This window comes from Falco biarmicus, chromosome 9 (genome assembly GCF_023638135.1).
Source record: "Falco biarmicus isolate bFalBia1 chromosome 9, bFalBia1.pri, whole genome shotgun sequence".
Lineage (NCBI taxonomy): Eukaryota > Metazoa > Chordata > Aves > Falconiformes > Falconidae > Falco > Falco biarmicus.
This window is the reverse complement of record NC_079296.1, coordinates 4,442,625-4,461,118: the sequence shown is the minus strand read 5'-3', so window position 1 is coordinate 4,461,118 and position 18,494 is coordinate 4,442,625. Positions and strand designations below refer to the sequence as shown.

Genomic DNA, 18,494 nt, shown 5'->3' with positions numbered 1-18,494 from the left:
GACCCACCTCCTTGCTTTGGTTATATTTAATACAATAAAGCGCCTATGAAGTATGTGAAGAGTAGAAATGGTGGGGTTTGTTACAAAGGAGAAAACATTAAACAGAACCTGTAGATCTCACATCTGAACTTGCTTGAAACAATTGCACCTGAGGAAACGAAACCTCCTTTGTGCCATCTTTTGCACATGTGCTTTTTACTAAATGGTTACAGGAATTATTTTGGGGGTTTGGGGATTGTTTTGCTCTTCACTTACAAGAGTTATTAGCATTTAAGACCCTGATAAATTAACAGTATTTACTTTTTCAGAAAGTCACTCAGTCAGCAGCGTGGGGTTTTTTTATTCAGGATGAGAGCAAAAAGCCTGCTCCTGGTGTCAACAAGAATTCACAGGGGTGACCACCTACAGCAGCACCAGTGGGAGTTACAGATTCACTGGTCTTCCCCAGGGATTAACCTCAAGCTGTGCAGTTACTCTGTTTCCCACTTCAAGCCTGAGAGCACAGTAATGCTAATTACTACAGCTTTGTTAACAGTACCTCTCCCAGCAAAAAGTCAAGCTCTGCTTACACTACCTGAAGTACTGAAAACACACAGACAGGTTAGAGGAAGAAATGTTCACAGCAGAGGCAGAAAAGAAACTGTGCCAATTAGCTCAAGCCCTTCCAAGCCCTAACAGTGACAAAGGCACAGGTGAGCAGACCTTGTCCTCATCAAGATACCTGTTAAATACACAGCTGACTGTAGCAGAAAGTTGGTAAAATGAGTTAGGAACTTCATGCCAGCAGTGTGAGAAGGGCACTTAAATCATTGATCTTGGCTTTTTGTTTTCATTGCCACCTCCCAATAACTGAAGATGGTGATAGCCTAAAACACCTCCCCCCCATGCAGGCTCTCATGCTTCTCATTTTAATCTACTAAACAGGTACAAAATATGAGCACAGTTTAACAGGTTTCCAGCTTAAGGCTACGTAAACTGAAGATTACATGCTTTTGGTATAAGCCCTCAGTTTGACAACAAATGGTACACATCTTCAGAAACAGCATCAAACAAGTTAAATCACTGATTTGTTAGAACAGATACATACACAGCACAGCATCTTCCATTAAATGTCACCATGCCCTGCTCGTTACAGAGATGTTACGTCCTAGAGGAAATAAGGTTTTAAATCTGGATAAAATGCAGGGGTCAATACTCTGGCTTTTTAAAATCATTTTTAAGAGAGAAAGGGAAGAGGCAGACCCAACAACGTTTTAGTGCTTTAAAGCAACATTGAATCCATACAGGCACGCCACCCTAACAACAGAACAGCCTATCGGGACTGCAAGCATGTTGTATCCATAACTACGGCATGTTTATGCCATTTCTGTGCAGCAGAACAGAGATGGAAAGTTCCACCAACAACTGTTTCTCATGAACAGGGGACTATTTTAGGGTATGAGCCTGATTTTCAGAAATACCCAGCATAGTCTCAACTCCTCTATTAACTTCCATTACTTTTCCTTGCGTAAGCGAGAGAATCAGTCCACACGACAGTGATCTGCTGACTTTAACCCACAGAGCCACACTCCAAGAGAACAGTTAAGGCTGTTCCACTTCCCTTGCAGGGCAACAGACCCATTTATTTATTAAAAGGAATACTTCTCTTTCCAGCTGTTGGAGCATGTCATCCTCAGCACAGCTCGTTTTATACACTATTTGAAAACAGAAGGGTATAGATTAAAGGTGTCCCATCCGGGACAGTATGGATACATGCTTGTTTAAGACCACCATCTGCTTGTACTCATTTCGAGAGGTTTTCCATTTCAAATATTTGGATTGTCTATAGTTGTTGCAGAATGGCTGTGTGATCATGGCCATGACTCCCTTAAAGATCTTTGTGAAACAAAGTTAGCGAAAGTTAGCTGAAGCAGGCCTTGCAGCTATGCTGAGGCATGCTGATAAGGAAGCTGAGAAAAACACTGACCTTGTGCCTAATGTTCTAAGTAACTTTGAGGAATTCGCGTAGACAAGAGAGGAAAAAAAAATATGTAGCTAGCTATCCGCAGAAACCGCAAGTAGGAGGACGTATGAAAATGTAACCCTTTAGAGCTTAGCCAATCAGCAGATGACTAGTAGGCATAATTAACTGGAACTGTATATAAGACATAATCGCGCCGTAATAAATCGAAGCTTGCTTTATGACTCATATTGAGTCGGCTGCTTGCTTCCCCTCGCTCGTCATATAGTCACAAACATTACATTTTAGTTTTAAAACACACTTAGTATAATAACATAGGTTCCTAGGCAAATCTGCTTTGTTAACACCACAAGCTGTAACACACAGGGAATTCACTGTTGCAAGCATTCACTGTACCAAAACCCCCCAGACCCTACCCCAAACCTTCTCCTCTCTCCCCCTAGTGATTTGCATCCATGATGCCCTGCAGCATATTTATGGGCAATGGGAAGACGATGGTGGAGTTCTTTTCCGCAGCAATAGTAGTCAAAGTCTGCAAATATCGGAGCTGAAGAGCAGCAGGGGACTCCGTGATAACCATGGACGCCTCTTTCAGGGCCCTGGAAGCATTCATTTCACCCTCAGCTGCAATTACCTGGGGAAGAAACATGGATAAAACCGAGTTAATTCCGGTGCAGTAATTAGAGATCTGTAGGATGACTTCATCCGTATGTCATATACCAAAGCCACTGCTCTCACTTTGATCATGTGACCTTCCCTCACCACATTCTTTCACCAGTTCTGCCTTTTCTCTCGCTCAGACATAGGCTACTCCTGAGCACTTTCAAGGCCCTGTGTCTTCCTCCCTTTCAGTATCAGGATGCCAGATGACAAAAGCTGGCACCATGTCTTGAAAATGCAACACGTGCACTTGTTTTCAAAAACTGCTTTTGTGCTTCTTTCAGCACTGCCTCTCAAAACTCCCCATATACTTAAATCTGTATTTTTCTGTATCTACAAGGGCCTGACAGAGGAATGGCTTGTTTCTTACTGGGGAAATACCTGTTTATTCCCTCTTTCTTTTTAAGTATAAGCTCATTAGGAACAGATTTCTGTACAGGAAAGGCCCTTCTGCATGGGGACAACAGAAAAGTTTTCCAAATATTTGTAAAGGATGGCTGGACTGGAGGGTGGCACTGTTACAACAGGTAAATTACTGGTGAAGCAATTTACATATGTGTCAGCACACGCAAGTGCCTATTTCCCTACAGAGTTCTACTTGCAAGGGCACAATATTCTGTGAAACAACAGAATAAATAATAATAGTAAAAAATAATCACAAAGTAATTAAGCTTAAAAAAATAAAGGCAGAAGTCAATACTTGAAGCACTAATGTAGACTCAAAGATCTTTTCCTGGGTGTACTACCAGCTTCACATTCAATAATGGACAGCTGAAAAGTCTAATGAAATTCAGTTTAGCATTTATTTCCCATGAAAATAAACCCCAAATTTTATAACCTAAACACAGGTTAAAGTTAATGAAACTCCTAATTAATGGTGGACATGAAAATCTGTCATATTATGTGCATAAAAATCATTCCTGTGTGAGACAAACAACATAAGATTAGATGTAATTTTCATGCCATTAGATGAACTCTGGTAAACTTCCCTCTGCCAAGACAGACTTTTAGTATTTCGAATGCAAGTTCCATTTTTCTACAGGCAGGCAGCTCAACAAACCACTAACACCTATCAGAAACCCCCATCTATCAGTTTAGTCTACCAAAAAGGGGGTTTTGTTTGTTTATTTTTTAAAAAGGGAATCTACAGTTGCATCTATGGAGGTAAAATTTAAGTTTTCAAGACAGGATTAACAAATCACCAGAGGAGAAAACCACAGGGCACAGAACACTAAGGGAGACAGCTAACTTGCTTACTCCTAGAAAAGCACAGCTCTAACTGTCCCTGAGGATTTTTATTCCAAACTTCAATATTTAGTATCACCTCCCACCTCAGAAGGGAAAAAGATCTCATGACCAACTGATCACTGGTCAGCTTAAGGGTGACAAAAGTATTAACAAGCTGGTTAATTTCTCATATGCAGTAACAAACAGAAAACAAAGCACTTGCCTAAAATCAGGGCTAGTCAGGCAAAATCTGGAAGTAAGTTTGGCTTCTAATTCACTGCAGGCTCCAGCTAATAGCCTTGACATTGTTCTGTTTATGACTTGTTCTTGGAGCGTCGAAAAAAACTGAGATTCTGTGTTTTTGAAGGAAACTGCACCCACATGAACCACAATGAAATAGAACAAGCACCCAGACAAATCCACAAAAACCTCGCCCTGCACTCCTATTTGCTACAACACAATCTGGCTGAGAATATTCATCTTCTACATCACCACGTTTAATTATTCATGAAGGAAAAAAAACCCCAACAAACCCACATGTTGATGTTATTACCTTAGCTCTCGCCTCCCGGGCAGCTTCTGCTTCTGCAGCCATTGCTCTCTGCAGCTGGACAGGCAATTTCACATCCTTGATCTCCACACGTTCCACCTTAATGCCCCAATCATCTGTTGCCTCATCAAGTGTGGCCTATATAAGGCAAGACAATTAAGTTAAGCCATCTACCTGGCTGCAAAATAACATCCCAATTTGAAGGACGACCAATCAGCCAAATGTATTATCTTAGAATTTTTGGACTTTAAAGGCTTCAGTGTTTACATTGTCATTTGATAATTATAAAAGTGTAACTTTTAAACTAACAAAAAAACTTAGAGCTTGATTAATATATTGAAGAAATTCCGTGGCATAATTTCCCTCAACAGCACAATGATCCAGGGAAGCCCTCCTCTCCTGTAGCCCTCATTCCCACCTGCGAGCTCCACTGGTCCGTCATTACTTTAGTCACTCATTTTTATTCTGCAGAATGCCATCCCAATAGCTCGTGATAGCATTTTGCCGAAAGCTTCAAATCACAACTTGGTTTATCACTTGGAAGGTAAAATAAATCCTGGCCTGCAAGTTATCCATGGGGTTGCTGCTTAACTGATTGTTTGATGGACTGCTTAGGTAAAGCTGCTCATACCTGCATGCTGTGCGCAATTTCTTCACGATCAGAGAGAATCTGAGAAAGGTTTTTGGTCCCCAGAACATTCCTCAAAGTAGTCTGTGCTAAAAGACGGGTGGCCGAGTCAGCATTTGTGATATTTGCTACAGCAAGGGTGGCATTTTGAACTCTGTAATAAACCACTCCATCTACATTAACTGTCACAGAGTCCTTGGTCAGGATCTAAAAAACAACAAGGAAAGCATATTAAAATTTGGTAAGTATATGGTTAATTATAATAAGAATTATGTATTTGTTTTATCTGACAAAATCCCTAGTTTTTCCATGGTAAAACAGATGTTTTCAAACTGTCTTGAAAACAAAAGTTCTTACAGGCACATGCTGCATGTGAATATGTCTATGTACAGCTGCACAAACCTTCCAGTACAGCTCTGCAAAGCAAACTATGGGATTAGAACACTTCTCATGGAAAAATATATTCCATTAGCTTTGCCATAATGTTATTTCTAACTCCTTCAAATTCACAGAGGGATCTGCAATTTGTACAAGTGACAGGAAAAAAAAAAATCAGAAATAATTTACACCAAAATACATATGCTCTTTCACCTGGGAAACTTTAACCTCTTATTCTGAAACTAGCAATGCATCACAACCAGGTAGGTACCCCCGCTATATTTCAGTGAGGCTCATCATTACAGATGGGTAAGAGGCAGACTGACTGTACAGGAACGCAAAAGGCATGCAGTGAAGGACTGAGGTAACAGAAAAAGGCTCCAAGAACATGAGCACTCAAAGTTATTTTGTTTAAATGCAGCGATGGGGATATGTGACCACTACATTCAAAATGGGTTAAAGCACTCTAGGAGCACGTACTGGAAACATTGATGAGAGAGGGTCATTTGTTGGTTCTGTACAGAGAAAAGGCTAATAACGAGTATCATTGGAAATACAGGACGCATTAGATTTTTACCTGTATTTAACTTCAGTCACAAGACTATTGATTTAGCAAGACTTAACTCTGCAGGTGCGTTGGTTTATAAAACAAATGCAAAAGCAGGCAAGACAAGAGGGAGTGTATTTCAGCTGCACTTTCAAAGAACCAACACAAAAGACACTCTGCCATACCACAGGTGTGACTGTAGCTGAAGGCAGTTCCCAATTACTGCTTATTCCATAGCGTAGGAATGGCCAACACTAGAGACTCTAGCACAGCACAGCTGTGTAAGTTAACTCTGAAGAACTGCAGAAGCTTTGTGAAAAAATATGTTAATGTATAATGAAGCTTAGAGACAGAGAGCCATGCCCATGAGATATTTTAGAAAAGACTGGAAGGTTTCACTGAAGTACATCTAGCTACTTAAAAAAATTGGTTTTTCCTGTCCCAAGGGCCTGATGTATTTCCACTGCATGGATGTCAGCCTTACTTCAACGTTTAATTAGAAATATCGCTGTTACTATCCAGAAGTTCACTGTCCTCCTTGGAGGTACCTGTGATTGCCACCTTGTGCTACTAAATGAATATGTGGTGATTTCTAGACAAGTTGCAGAGGAAATCCAATTTGTGAACATCCTCAGAGCTTGATTCAAGCGATATACTGAATTTAACACTTGTATCTTAAGCAAAGGATGTACTTGCAAAGATAAAGACAGATATTCTTGAAGGCTTAGAGGCAGGTACACCAGAAAGAAGCATTAATATTAATTATATTTTAAAGTTAAGTTAAAAAGAGATTGAAGTATGCCATATGACCATAAGAAGAGGTGTCCTAATTCCATGCTAGACAATTACTATTACGTTATTTGAAGACAGAGAGATGCGAGTTACTTAAACTTCAAGACTTACCTGCTCTGTCCTTCCCCAAACTACCTATTTTAGCAGGCTTTTCATAACAGCTTAAGATAAATGAAGAATGAGTAACATGCACAGAAATGAAGTTGTGCAAATAAAAATATATTTCTGCTTTTACCTACAGAACACAAACAAACCTAAATCCATAAGCTTAATTTAATCAAGTCAAAAAAACCCTGTAGAACTGATGTTTTCACTAATGGCACATCAGCAGCTGCAAGCACATTTTGCCTGCCAGTGATTAGGTTTCTACCAATTACGTTTTAGAGTGTACCATGACAGTTGCCATTTGTCTAAATCTACAACTAATGATGAGCAATAAACCGACTAGCAAATATGACAGGAAACAGATGCACCAGACAGGCTGCGTCAAGCATCTTTGTCTTCCAAAATACACTAGATACATGAGGGTGACAGTTATAATCATCATCATACAATTGTTCACTAACTTATTTTTACAGGGCTAGTTGTTTTTTATTATCCTCTTATCCATTGAGCTGGCATCACTGAGTTTAGCTAGCTTAATACTGTGGAGAGTTTCTGCTAAAAAATTAAGATGTCAAAGGAAAACCAGACTAGAAATAGAAGGGGTTTTTTTGTTCTTTAGGACCTCCAAACTGAAGGACATCAGAAGACATTAGGTGTGGTACATCTTCCTCCTGCTCCTGGACACGGCAGGACATAGAAGCAACATGCACACAAAACTCACAGAAGGGAGCAGACCATTACTCTGAGTTGCTATTAATAACATTTGATGTATATAATAATTTCATCCCATTATTTTAGCTAGTGCATATATCTAGATAAATTGGCACAGGATCACTGCTGCTTCCGGAAATCTTCCAGATTTCACAGAAACAATTACAGAATGTTGCATGCAGTCCAGCAGCCTTCATTCCAAACCCCTCCCATTCTAGCTCTTAGACAGTATTAAGTTATCTTATCTAGTCCTTAGAGGACAGCGTCATTTGTTTTCCTCCAGTGATCTTCTCTTACAGAATGGTATTACCAAAGGATGTATGTATTCTCAGAATACACAGAACCTGCACAAGAAATCTACAGTAAAACTAAATGCCACACAATACCAAGAGGGAAAAAGGAGAAAGTGCAAAAAAAAAATATCAAAAAACACTTTAGCAGATACAAAGGCAAATGCAAACTCACCTCTTGGGGAGGAATATCAAAAGAGATGGTCCTCATATCAACTTTGATGAAGCTGTCTGTGCAGGGCAGGACAAAAAACAAACCTGGACAAAAAAAATCATTCAAGAAGATGTGAAAATAGGTCATTAAAACAGATGAAACTTGCTACTGAAATAAGCTTACATCCAACCACTGTAGCTGTATAGCACTCTCTGTAATGAGCTCAGCAGCATGTTCATTAGTGGCTTTTAAACCAGAGTAAGATTTTCAAAAAAGTATGCTAAGAAACCTCAATTTATTCAGGACTAAATTATTTAGAGATCTTTAACATTTGGAAAAAAGAAACCCAGAACTGTTAACAGTTACTTTGGAAAATTTGTTCCCCACAGTTACTTGTGGGGCCTAATTCCGGCAACCAGAAACTGTCAACCTCTTTCTTCTGGTGGATCACTGTAATTCTTGCAACTTTACAGCAATGCAGAAGTATTGCAAAATCTGGATGAAAATGAAGAAAGAAGTTATTGCCCTTCCCGTCACTTTGAGCAGCAGGAGCAACAGCTGAAAATAACATTCTTTCAGATCTCATCAGAATTTCTAATGTACATAGGAAACTTTTCAAAACTATCACATAATTTAATTGCTTCTATATCTTTGAAGAATACTGAGGCTTTCAGACCATTTGGGTTTTAGCTGACATACTAAACTTCTTTTTGAAAATAGCTCATTTGATACCATTATTCCTGTCTTTATATTCTGTGCTTTTGATTCTATCCGAAGACCACGCATTAACTAAGGAGATCTGGGTAAGGCTCACAGATAATTCATTTACCACCTTCTCCATATAAAGTAACATATCCTCTTACTGGAAGTTACAAAACTCTTGAGAAATCCATTTGCCAGTCTAATGCAATGTCTCTAGACAGTTATTAATTTGCCGATGACTTAATTAGAACAAATATTAAGGATGCTCTCCAAGACATACCTGGTCCCTTTGCTCCCCCTTTTAAGATGCGTCCAAGTCGGAATATGATGGCTCGCTCGTATTCCTTTATAATCTGTAATAAACGTTGGATGTCACACAAGAGTTTCCAGAAGCTGTATGATGGATTCCAAACTACACATACATTAGTCTAAAACAGTCTTGAGTCTCTAATGTAAATACCTTTCTATCCTGGCTGCTTTTGAGAATCTTAGCCTAACGTTCACTGTCAAAAACCCAAGCAGCAAAAGGAACAAGCTGGACAACAGTCCGCAATAAATACTAGTCAGACTGTGGCACCATCTATCAAAAGCAGAAGCTACAGCAGAAGCAAGGCACATCATCTGCGCAGGACCAAGCACTAGAAGCAGCCGTCAGGAATATCCTGGCAACAACAAAGCCAAGTGCAGTGTATGTGACCCAGCAGGGGGTTTTCCAGCTCTTAATTCTGGTATGTTAGCCAAAACAAAGCAGGAGCTACTTCCTCCAGTCTAGAAACTGAGAACATCAAGCTCAGAGTGACCACAGATAACACAATCTCTACAAATCTGTCACATACAGCCACATACATGTACACACATATATTTATATTTACATCATATTTATACACATACATATATAGGGAGAGATCTCTTAAAAAAAAAAAAAAAAAATCAGTCCTCCTAGAGTAATTATGCATTCTTGCAATTACTCTGATCTTCCAAACAATCTTACATACTAATGACAACTGGGTAGACTTAATAAAGACATCAACACAAAAATAATTTTGACTAAACAGTATAATAGCACTTTTTTCTTTGCTTTGAAGATCAATGCATTGAAATATTGGGGTTTGCTATAACTGTCTGTTACACTTCAAGAAAGGCAGAATGAGATTAATTTGTGTTTAAAACAAACAAATAAAATAAAGAACAATAATAAACACTAGGAAGCTTCTGCATTGCTTAAAGTCTTAATCCAACCCAGGAGTGAACAACTTTACCTTTATGCACATCCAGATTGATACAGGAAACGTAATAATAGTGAAAAAAAGTGAAGTGATCACCAGAATCCATCCGCACAAACCAAGGCCAGTATCAGCATCATCTGCAAGAAAAGAGCAGAACTTTTCACATTTTTAAAAGCAAGAGTGCCTGTTAAAGAAAGCGCCTACAACTGGATATTTATGTTGACTATTCCTGAAGTAAACCACTGTTAGCACTACTCCTCCAGCCAAACTCATTAGGTTTAGATCAGAAACCAAATTAAAAGCCAAATTCTGCTTTCATTTTCACTAGTCTCTAGAAGTTGCAAATGTGGCAGTTTGTCCCCAGCTGCATGCCAGGTCCCCATCAAATGCGCTCGATCACTCCCCTCCTCACTAAACGGGGAGAGAAAACACAACAAAAGGCTTGTGGGTAGATAAGGACAGGGAGATCACTCAGGAATTGCTGTCACGTTAAAAAAAAAAAAACAACAAACAGATGCGACTTGGGGAAAATTATTACCATTTAAAACAGAAAATACACCTTCTCCCACCCCTCTCTTGTTCCTGGGCTTAACTTAATTCCCGATTTCTCTACCTCCTCCTCCCAAGCAGCACAGGGGAACAGGGGAACAGGGAACGGGAGCTGTGGTCAGTTTAGCACACGTTGTTTCTGCCACTCCTTCCTCTGCTTCAGCATGGGGTCTCTCCTATGGGAGACAGTTCCCCATGAACTTCTCCAACACAAGTCCTTCCTGTGGTCTTCAGTTCTTCACACACTGCTCCAGCGTGGGTCCCTTCCATGGGGTGCAGTCCTTCAGGAACAGGCTGCTTCAGCGTGGTTTCCCGGCAAAGTCACAAGTCCTGCCAGCAAACCTGCTCCAGCCTGGGCAACTCTTTCCATGGGTCCACAAGTCCTGCCAGCAAACGTGCTTCAGCATGGGCTGTGCACAGGGTCACAGCCTCCTTTGGGCATCCTGCTGCTCCAGTGTGCAGTCCACCATGGGCTACAGGTGGATATCTGCTCCACTGTTAACCTCCAGGGGCTGTAGCAGAACAGCCTGACTCACTGTGGTCTTCACCATGGGCTGCAAGGGGGAATCTCTGCTCTGGTGCCTGGAGTACCTCCTCACCCTCCTTCTTTGCCAACCTTGGTGTCTGCAGAGTTGTTGCTCTCATATATTCTCACTCGTCTCTACTGCTGCAATTTTTTGCGCAGATTTCCACCCCCTCTCCCCCTTCTTAAGTATATTATCACAGAACCGCTACCACTGTTGCTGATTAGCTTGGCCTTGGCCAGTGGCGGGTCCATCCCAGAGCCGGCTGGCATTGGCTGCTGGATGTGAGGGAAGCTTCTGGCATCTTCCCACAGAAGCCACCCCTGTAGTCCTCCCACTACCAAAACCCTGCCATGCAAACCCACTGCAGCAAGATAGCTGAGGGCAGAATGTGGTCCAAGTAACATTTACGCAGAATTAAGTATGGTAACATTTAAGTATAGGGTCTCAAATGACTTCTTCTTCCCCAGTTTTCTCTAGCAGAATGACCAGTCAGCCCCAGTAGAAATCCTGTTCTTTTATTGTCTAAGTCAGTCAGAGGAACACTTGCTTAATGAGTTAGAAGCAAATACCCCATAGTCTACCAACTCCAGTGACAGGACATTTAGAATTTGCTTTATGTTCCAGCTGTCATAGGTGCAGATCTAAGAAAATCACAATTCTCAGAACTGTTGTATCTAGGAAGTAGGATAAGATACGGTGCAAGATTTGCCGGACATGAAATAAAGTCTCTATAAAGCACTTCTTGGCCAAAGACTCCTTATGCTTAGAAAACAAATGTGATAGTTCTCCGTTGTGAAATGACACCAACTGAAGGTATTTCCAGACCCAGCAAATAACAAGAGCTAGCGGTTTCAAATACTACACAGCTAAAAAAAGAAATGCATAGCAACAAACTGCGGACGTGCTGGGAAGCATTCATAAAGCTATAGGAAGTTTCTTATCCTGCCAGCTAAGACTCCTAACAGGCTGCCAGGAGCCCACTGCCAAGTGGGGACATCCCAGGGTGAAACCGAGCACTCACAAGCGTCGCAGTCCTACTGGGGAGATACTGGCATTCATCTTTCTCATTCCATCCTTTAAAAAACCAAAAGTATGAAGTGTCAAGTAGCACCCACAAAGCTCAGAAAAACACAGTTCTCACATTTAGATGAAAGAATGTTGCTTCAGGAGCACACTCCCTGATTTTGCTGAACTGTACATACTCCCTTACAGTGCTGCAAATATGCAAATGTTATCCTGACTTGATCAATCCCACAGATAGTTGAAGGACTGGACTCCTGTTATTTAATGGACTGCATTTACCAGCTTGTTTAGAAAGAAACTGCATTAAAGAATCTAGAAGTTTTACTTTAGTTCCACCTGGAATTACATAATGACTTGTTTTCTGTATTCACCAAACACACCTACAATTCAAACTACAAAACAAAACTGGCCAGTTATAAAATACAAGTCTCAGTCTCCACCCTAACCAGTTATTTTAAGTAGAACCCACTTCATTATAAAGCAAAGTGTTGATTTTGAAAAAATATCCATTGATTTTAATAACCAGGACACAACTAAGCATTTTATTGTGCGCACAAGTGAACTCAGCATTAGCAGTGGTACACATTGGATAGAGAATGGAGACAGATCACTCCTTAGACATCGCTAACCTTGAAAGTGAGCAATAGCAAATAACAGTATATATTTTGCAAATTTAGATCCACAATATTTGACTGAAGTCAAGTCATAGAAGTCAGCAAAATAACTGGGAACCAACACTGCAGTTTCCAGTTCTATTTTTCACTGATGGTGGGTCTTAGAGCTACTCTTAGCTTTCAAGTAAGATTGACTATAGAGGTGGTGGAGGATAATCAGTTTTTGTCTCATACAGTATCTTGAACTTTGTAACATTACTCAAAGCTTCTGAAGCTGGTTGGCTATCTTATCTATAATTTATATCCATGTCACACACCAGTATAATAACCCTCAGGGCCACATCATATCATGTGTCATTTTAAAGTTCCTCTATGGAAAGTTACCTAAATATATTGCCCCACAGGTTTATTATTAAATAACAGAAATATCAGATTAAAGAAGTAATTTCCAGGACTTATGAAAGTCAAGGAAAGGCATTACCTAATATAGCGGTACTGAGCAGCTGTAAGCATTAAGCAACACCTATAAACTCATTACCAAAGGGAGCATTACCTTTCATTTAGCCAACATTACCTTTCATTTAGCAACCAAGTATTAGTCAGCCTAAAACCATAAAAAGTATTCACAATCTACATTGATAAGGAGGAAAAGCCTCCTTCTCTCTTTTAGTTAACAACTTTTATAACCTAAAGGAGCCGAGGAGGATCCTGCTTCAGTTCTACTCTACAGTTTAACATCATCTTCACCATCACCCATCTACCTGCTCTACAGAACTACAGCATGGAAAAAAAATAAATATCCATTTGCTTCCCTGTTGAACATGAAGCTAGAAGTCACAACTCACAATGTATAATTTCAAAACTGAGTAAGTGCACACTTTCTTTAGCAACAATGATTGTCCCGCAATGTGGTGTATTTCACAATACAAAAAGCGAGAGAGATGCTGTCTTGTGAAAAACTGTATGAAATACAAGAAACATGCTTGGCATCTGTGGAATGAGCTTTCTTATTGCAATTTTTGAAGATCTCATTCACAGGACTCTGATAACTTCATCAACAGGCCATCCTTGCCAGATTTCTCAGTCACGCTTATTGACAGCGGATGCTAAATAGCAGCTAGTTCAACAGCACTGAAATGAGACTGGCAGAGAGGGAGGGTGCTGGTATAAAGTGCAGCCTCAGATGTGCCTCTTGCAGATGATGTGTATCTCTGCTCACCCAATGTGCTGAAAAAAAGAGGTTTTACACCTCACTAAGTGCTGCTTACAGTATACTGCTTCCCAGCCCTCTGTCACCCATCACATATGTGAACCCTTTAATAGAGATAAATATCTTTCTTTGTGGCAGGCAGTGTCAAAGAACATTTCAAAGATAAATCTTTTCACTAAGTCCCCACAAAACAACTACAGAATTACTGAAAACAGACTTCCAGCATATTTTCTGATGCAGAGGCAAAGCACAAATAAAAAGTTTGTCTTTTGTTTCTTAGCTACATCTGTAGCATTCAAGATTAGCCAAAGAGAACTGGAGTAAGAAATAAGGAAAAATGGTTTTGTAGTGAGATTTCTGCCTGGGAACTAGAGAACTGGGTTTTGCTTCTCCCTAAGCCAGACCCCCCATGTGATGCTTCTGATACCATTATACAATCAAACTCAAAAACGAAAAATGCAATTTACTCCTCTGAAAGAAAAAAATCCCAGCAAACCAAAACCATCAACAAAACCAAAATGTTTCTCATACAACAAATGCATGATTATTAACAATAATTGCTGGGGATATATATTTAAATATTAATATACTGTAATGTACGCAGCTGCTGAGAAAAACAATGAGAAAAACAATGTAATGGCTTAAAAAAAGACACCACCTAAAACTTAAGATCATGTTAAAAATGTAGAGTACACAGCATTTTCTCCATCACTATTGGTGTTGAGAGCTGTCCCTCACTTTAAAGGTGTTACGACTTATGGAGACAAGGCCTAGAAAATATAATCAGATAAGAAAATGCCAAATTGATGACTGTATTGCATCTGTTACTATTAATTGCAGAACTAGTTTTAATGATAGGAATAATTTATATTAAGAAATAGTGATGAAGACATGGAGTCCATTTCAACTACTCTGTTGGTCGTGAAAAGATGCTCAAAGTCCCACCTATGCCAGAACGAGCCCAACTCCACCATCTCTAACCACTCCACTGAAATTTTCTTGGAAGTTAAAAAGCAGACAAGACCACAACTTGAATTGATAGCAGGCTGTTGGCAAGCAAATCAAGGCAAACAATTAAAAAAAAAGCAAAAATTCTTGAGCAACTGTGCAACTTGAAGGCATCTGCACCGTAGCACATTGCTGCTTTTAACAGTCCTGCTCAACTTTTCATGTGACTTGTAATATTTCAAAATACATCACTAATATCTCCTAGTTTATTTCCTTTCCTTGTAGGAAGACAGTATTTGTTTCATTACAAGATGAACCTCCACCCAATCTTGTTACTCCATCAATCTACAGTCATCCTCTATGGCACTATCATATGCATGTGCAGCCACGTCAGGTACATCATAACTTTGGATCATTTCACATTAACAAAGAGGATCCCTTCAGGCCTGGAGATCCAGCATGATAACGAAGAATGGGGAAAATACACCCTGGTACTCAATTAATTAAAAGTCAAACTACTTTCAAAATAAGGGTGTTGCAGGCTCACCCAGTGCTATCACTAACATTCAAATTCCATGTTCCAGATATTATGTGCTCTTTTAGATATATATATTTTTTTTTTTAATTTTCCTGAAGAGGTTTTAAAGGTTCAAGTTTATTTCAATTAGAGTAGGGAATTGCAAAATATGGCATCATTCGAAGGGATTGAACACACAGACACCAGCTACTGCCTAGGCCTCTGATTAAAGGCAAAACCTGATTCTAATCTCAAGCAATTCACAACCATCGTCTTTTCTCTTAGAGACAGAGTTGTGCTTAGCATTTTTTGAGCAGAGAGATATATGCAATTAGCTGTTGCAATAACATGCTAAAGGCAGCACATGTGGAACAAAGCCAATTTTTTTTCCCCTAACAATGAGGGATTTCAAATTTGCAAAGAAATTACCAATTTCAGTCTGGAAAAAGCACAATTAAACATAGGAATATGAACTATAAAAAACCAGAAAGCCTGGAAGTAAATCACAGCAACTTGAAAATAAGTAGTATTAGTATTTTAATATTTTATTAAATACAAATGTTTAATAACCTCTCTTTCCAACTTCAGCTATCGCAAATAGCTATGATTTAAAACCAGCTACTGACATAGAAGAGTTGCAAGGCTTAATTATAATTTAGCCATGAACTAGTTCTCCATGCTACAGATGCTGATGAGGCACCAACAGCTGGAAGTCCATTTTTAACATGCGGTAACTCTAGCAACTCAGCTTCAGTTCCCTCTTGCTTGATTTTCTAAAGGGCCAAACACTCTGTTTACAGCTTCATTTCAAATACTTGTGACATTCTTGCTTTTTAGTATCAAGATATTAAAAATTCACACCTGGAACTTAATCAAAGAAGTCTTACTCGTGGACAGTCTGCAACAGATTACATACCTCTTTAGGAAATAAACCACAAGGAGAAAGAATAATTAAAAAAAAATTAACTGAATCACCCTTCAATCCCTTTAAAGCTGACCAGAACAGTTACCGTTACTTTAGCCGTTACAAAATAGAATAGTCTATTCTTCAGATAGAATAAATTATCACTTGGATCATCAAACTGTATTAACAATTTATAATAAACACTTAGTGCTGGAGGCTGAGATAGAAGGGGGAAGTTCTCGTTACTGCTTGAGGTGTGGCATACACTGCATTTGCAATTAATTTTCTTCCACTATGCAATCCGAACAAGCCCATCACTGTCAAAGAGCAAAAATGTGCCAGACCCCCAGGTCCCTTACGGGAGGAAGGGACCTTCTCCCACAAGTGTGCAAACAACCTACCAGATTTAAACCAAAACACGCATGAAGGATCAACTGGACTGAAAACAAGGCAAGCAACACTAGATAAAGATCTCCACTGTTGTGCTGCTCGGTCCACTGTCCAAGAATGACTGAAGGTGTTTTTCCAAGACAGTTATTCAACTGCTAATTAGCAAACAATCAGGAATAATAAGGAATACTACTTTCAATGAGAACTAAATGTCTTTTCAGATGCTTCTCAAAGCATTTCACATGGGAAATAGCCAAAATTATTACATGTAATAACCAGAATACAGAAACTTATGACAAAAAAAATTGGTAGCCAGCTTTAGCCTCCAAAACAACACCTCACACAGTAACTACAGAACAACCTCAGTAGCACATGAACTGAAAAGTTTGCAGAGTCCCAGACAAGGTCAGCATCAGAGTGACCACTGTTAGGTATTAATAACTAACATACTCACAGAATGAAACGCAGATCCTCTCCACGGATACAAGAACTAGCATGTGCCATTAGGCACAGGGCCCAGATAGATCTGTGGTTATTTATACAACAACTCAGATTACCTAGCCAAAGCCTTCATATTTAAAATGATCTTATAAATATATTTCCATCTCCAATGGCAGATAACAATAACGTAAAATAAACCGTGACTGTTCTGTAGTCTGTTTCTGAACGATGCAAGTAACAGGAAAACCCTTCAGCTTGTGGTGACAGACACTTGTATTTTTTCAGTGCATCATCTCTAAAACTTCCTGACCCGGATTACACCCAACACCTACCAACTGAAAGGTCAAAACCCGCTAGAATAACGATACTAGATAGATAGGAAGTGAAAATTAACTATAGCTTCATGCCCCACTTGAGGAAATATATTTTATTTTTTTCTTCAGTCACACTTATCTACCGTTCCGCTCAAGTGAAAAGCACTGATGGTGTAATCAATCAGTCCCCAAATTCTTTCTGTTCTCATTTACTGGTGCAGTGCCCCAGGGATTACTTCTGTTGACTCTGCTCTTAATCATTTGTTTCGCTTTCCCCTTAGTGATCCGAGTTACCGTACAGGAAACAAACCAACAGAAATCCCGTAAGTTAACGCAGCTGGGGCCAGCTCTTAGCCGTGCTCCTCAGTCCTCCGTGCGCCGTCTCCGAGGGGATGCGAGGCGGGAACGGCGGCACCGTCGGCCAGCGCCCCCCGCCGCGCCCCGCAGCCCGGGAAGCCGCTGAGGGGCTCGGCCTGCGCGGGGCCCCCCGGGGCGCTGGGGGCCGCTCCGGGGGAGGCGGCGGCCTCCTCGACGGGGCCCGCGGAGCTGCTGGGGGCCGAGGCATGCGGAGCGCTGCCCGGGAGGCGAGGCAGCACTGCTCCTCGCTCTTTCCGCGGGGTTAACTTTGGTGAAGGATCTGCAAACTTTCCTCAGCGACTCAATAAAATAAAACGGAAAAACGGGGAGAGACAGGAAGGCGCGCCCGGGCTCGGAGCGACCCCTGGGGAGAGCCCCCGTCCCCACTCCCCCCTACCATGATTACCTTGCGCCCGCCGGGACTTAGGCGGGACTGCCGCTTCGTGGTCTGTCATAGCCGCTGCCAACGTCCCTTCAGAGCTGCCGACAACGACAACGTCCCCTCAGAGATGCTGCTGCCGCCGCCGTCCCCTCAGAGGTACCGCCGCCCCGCTCGCGCCCCGCCCCGCCTTGCCCCGCGGGGCCAGGGTGGGGCTGCGGAGGTTGCGCGCCCCCCAGCGTCGCCTACCGCCGCCTGAGGGGACGAGGCGGCCTGAGGGGACGAGGCGGCCTGAGGGGACGAGGCGGCCTGAGGGGACGAGGCGGCCTGAGGGGACGAGGCGGCCTGAGGGGACGAGGCGCGGGGGACCGCCGCCACGGCCGCCCCGCGC

General features: G+C 41.0%; 1 protein-coding gene across 2 annotated transcripts; it reads right to left on the bottom strand.

Moving 5' to 3' along the window:
• Positions 1 to 5: 5 nt before the first annotated feature.
• On the bottom strand, positions 6 to 18,291 carry STOM (stomatin). 2 transcript variants are annotated; one of them, XM_056351309.1, is made up of 7 exons: positions 18,131 to 18,291; positions 9,964 to 10,067; positions 8,985 to 9,057; positions 8,024 to 8,106; positions 5,029 to 5,232; positions 4,401 to 4,535; positions 6 to 2,594 (listed from the first exon to the last, which is right to left on the bottom strand). In XM_056351309.1, exons 1-7 carry the CDS (start codon positions 18,177 to 18,179, stop codon positions 2,400 to 2,402), a joined length of 843 nt encoding a protein of 280 aa, XP_056207284.1. In that variant the 5' UTR covers positions 18,180 to 18,291; the 3' UTR covers positions 6 to 2,399. The 2 variants fall into 2 exon arrangements, with proteins under 2 accessions (XP_056207284.1, XP_056207283.1); XM_056351308.1 differs by having other exon boundaries at positions 18,122 to 18,277.
• Positions 18,292 to 18,494: the final 203 nt, after the last annotated feature.

Excerpts from the sequence above, each read along its gene's own strand:
- STOM (XM_056351308.1), bottom strand. The coding sequence starts at position 18,179 with ATGACAGACCACGAAGCGGCAGTCCCGCCTAAGTCCCGGCGGGCGCAA. Across the intron at positions 5,233-8,023 it reads TTGATATTCCTCCCCAAGAG|ATCCTGACCAAGGACTCTGT; the intron begins GTGAGTTTGCAT and ends GTTGTTTTTTAG. Across the intron at positions 2,595-4,400 it reads CCCGGGAGGCGAGAGCTAAG|GTAATTGCAGCTGAGGGTGA; the intron begins GTAATAACATCA and ends TTTCTTCCCCAG.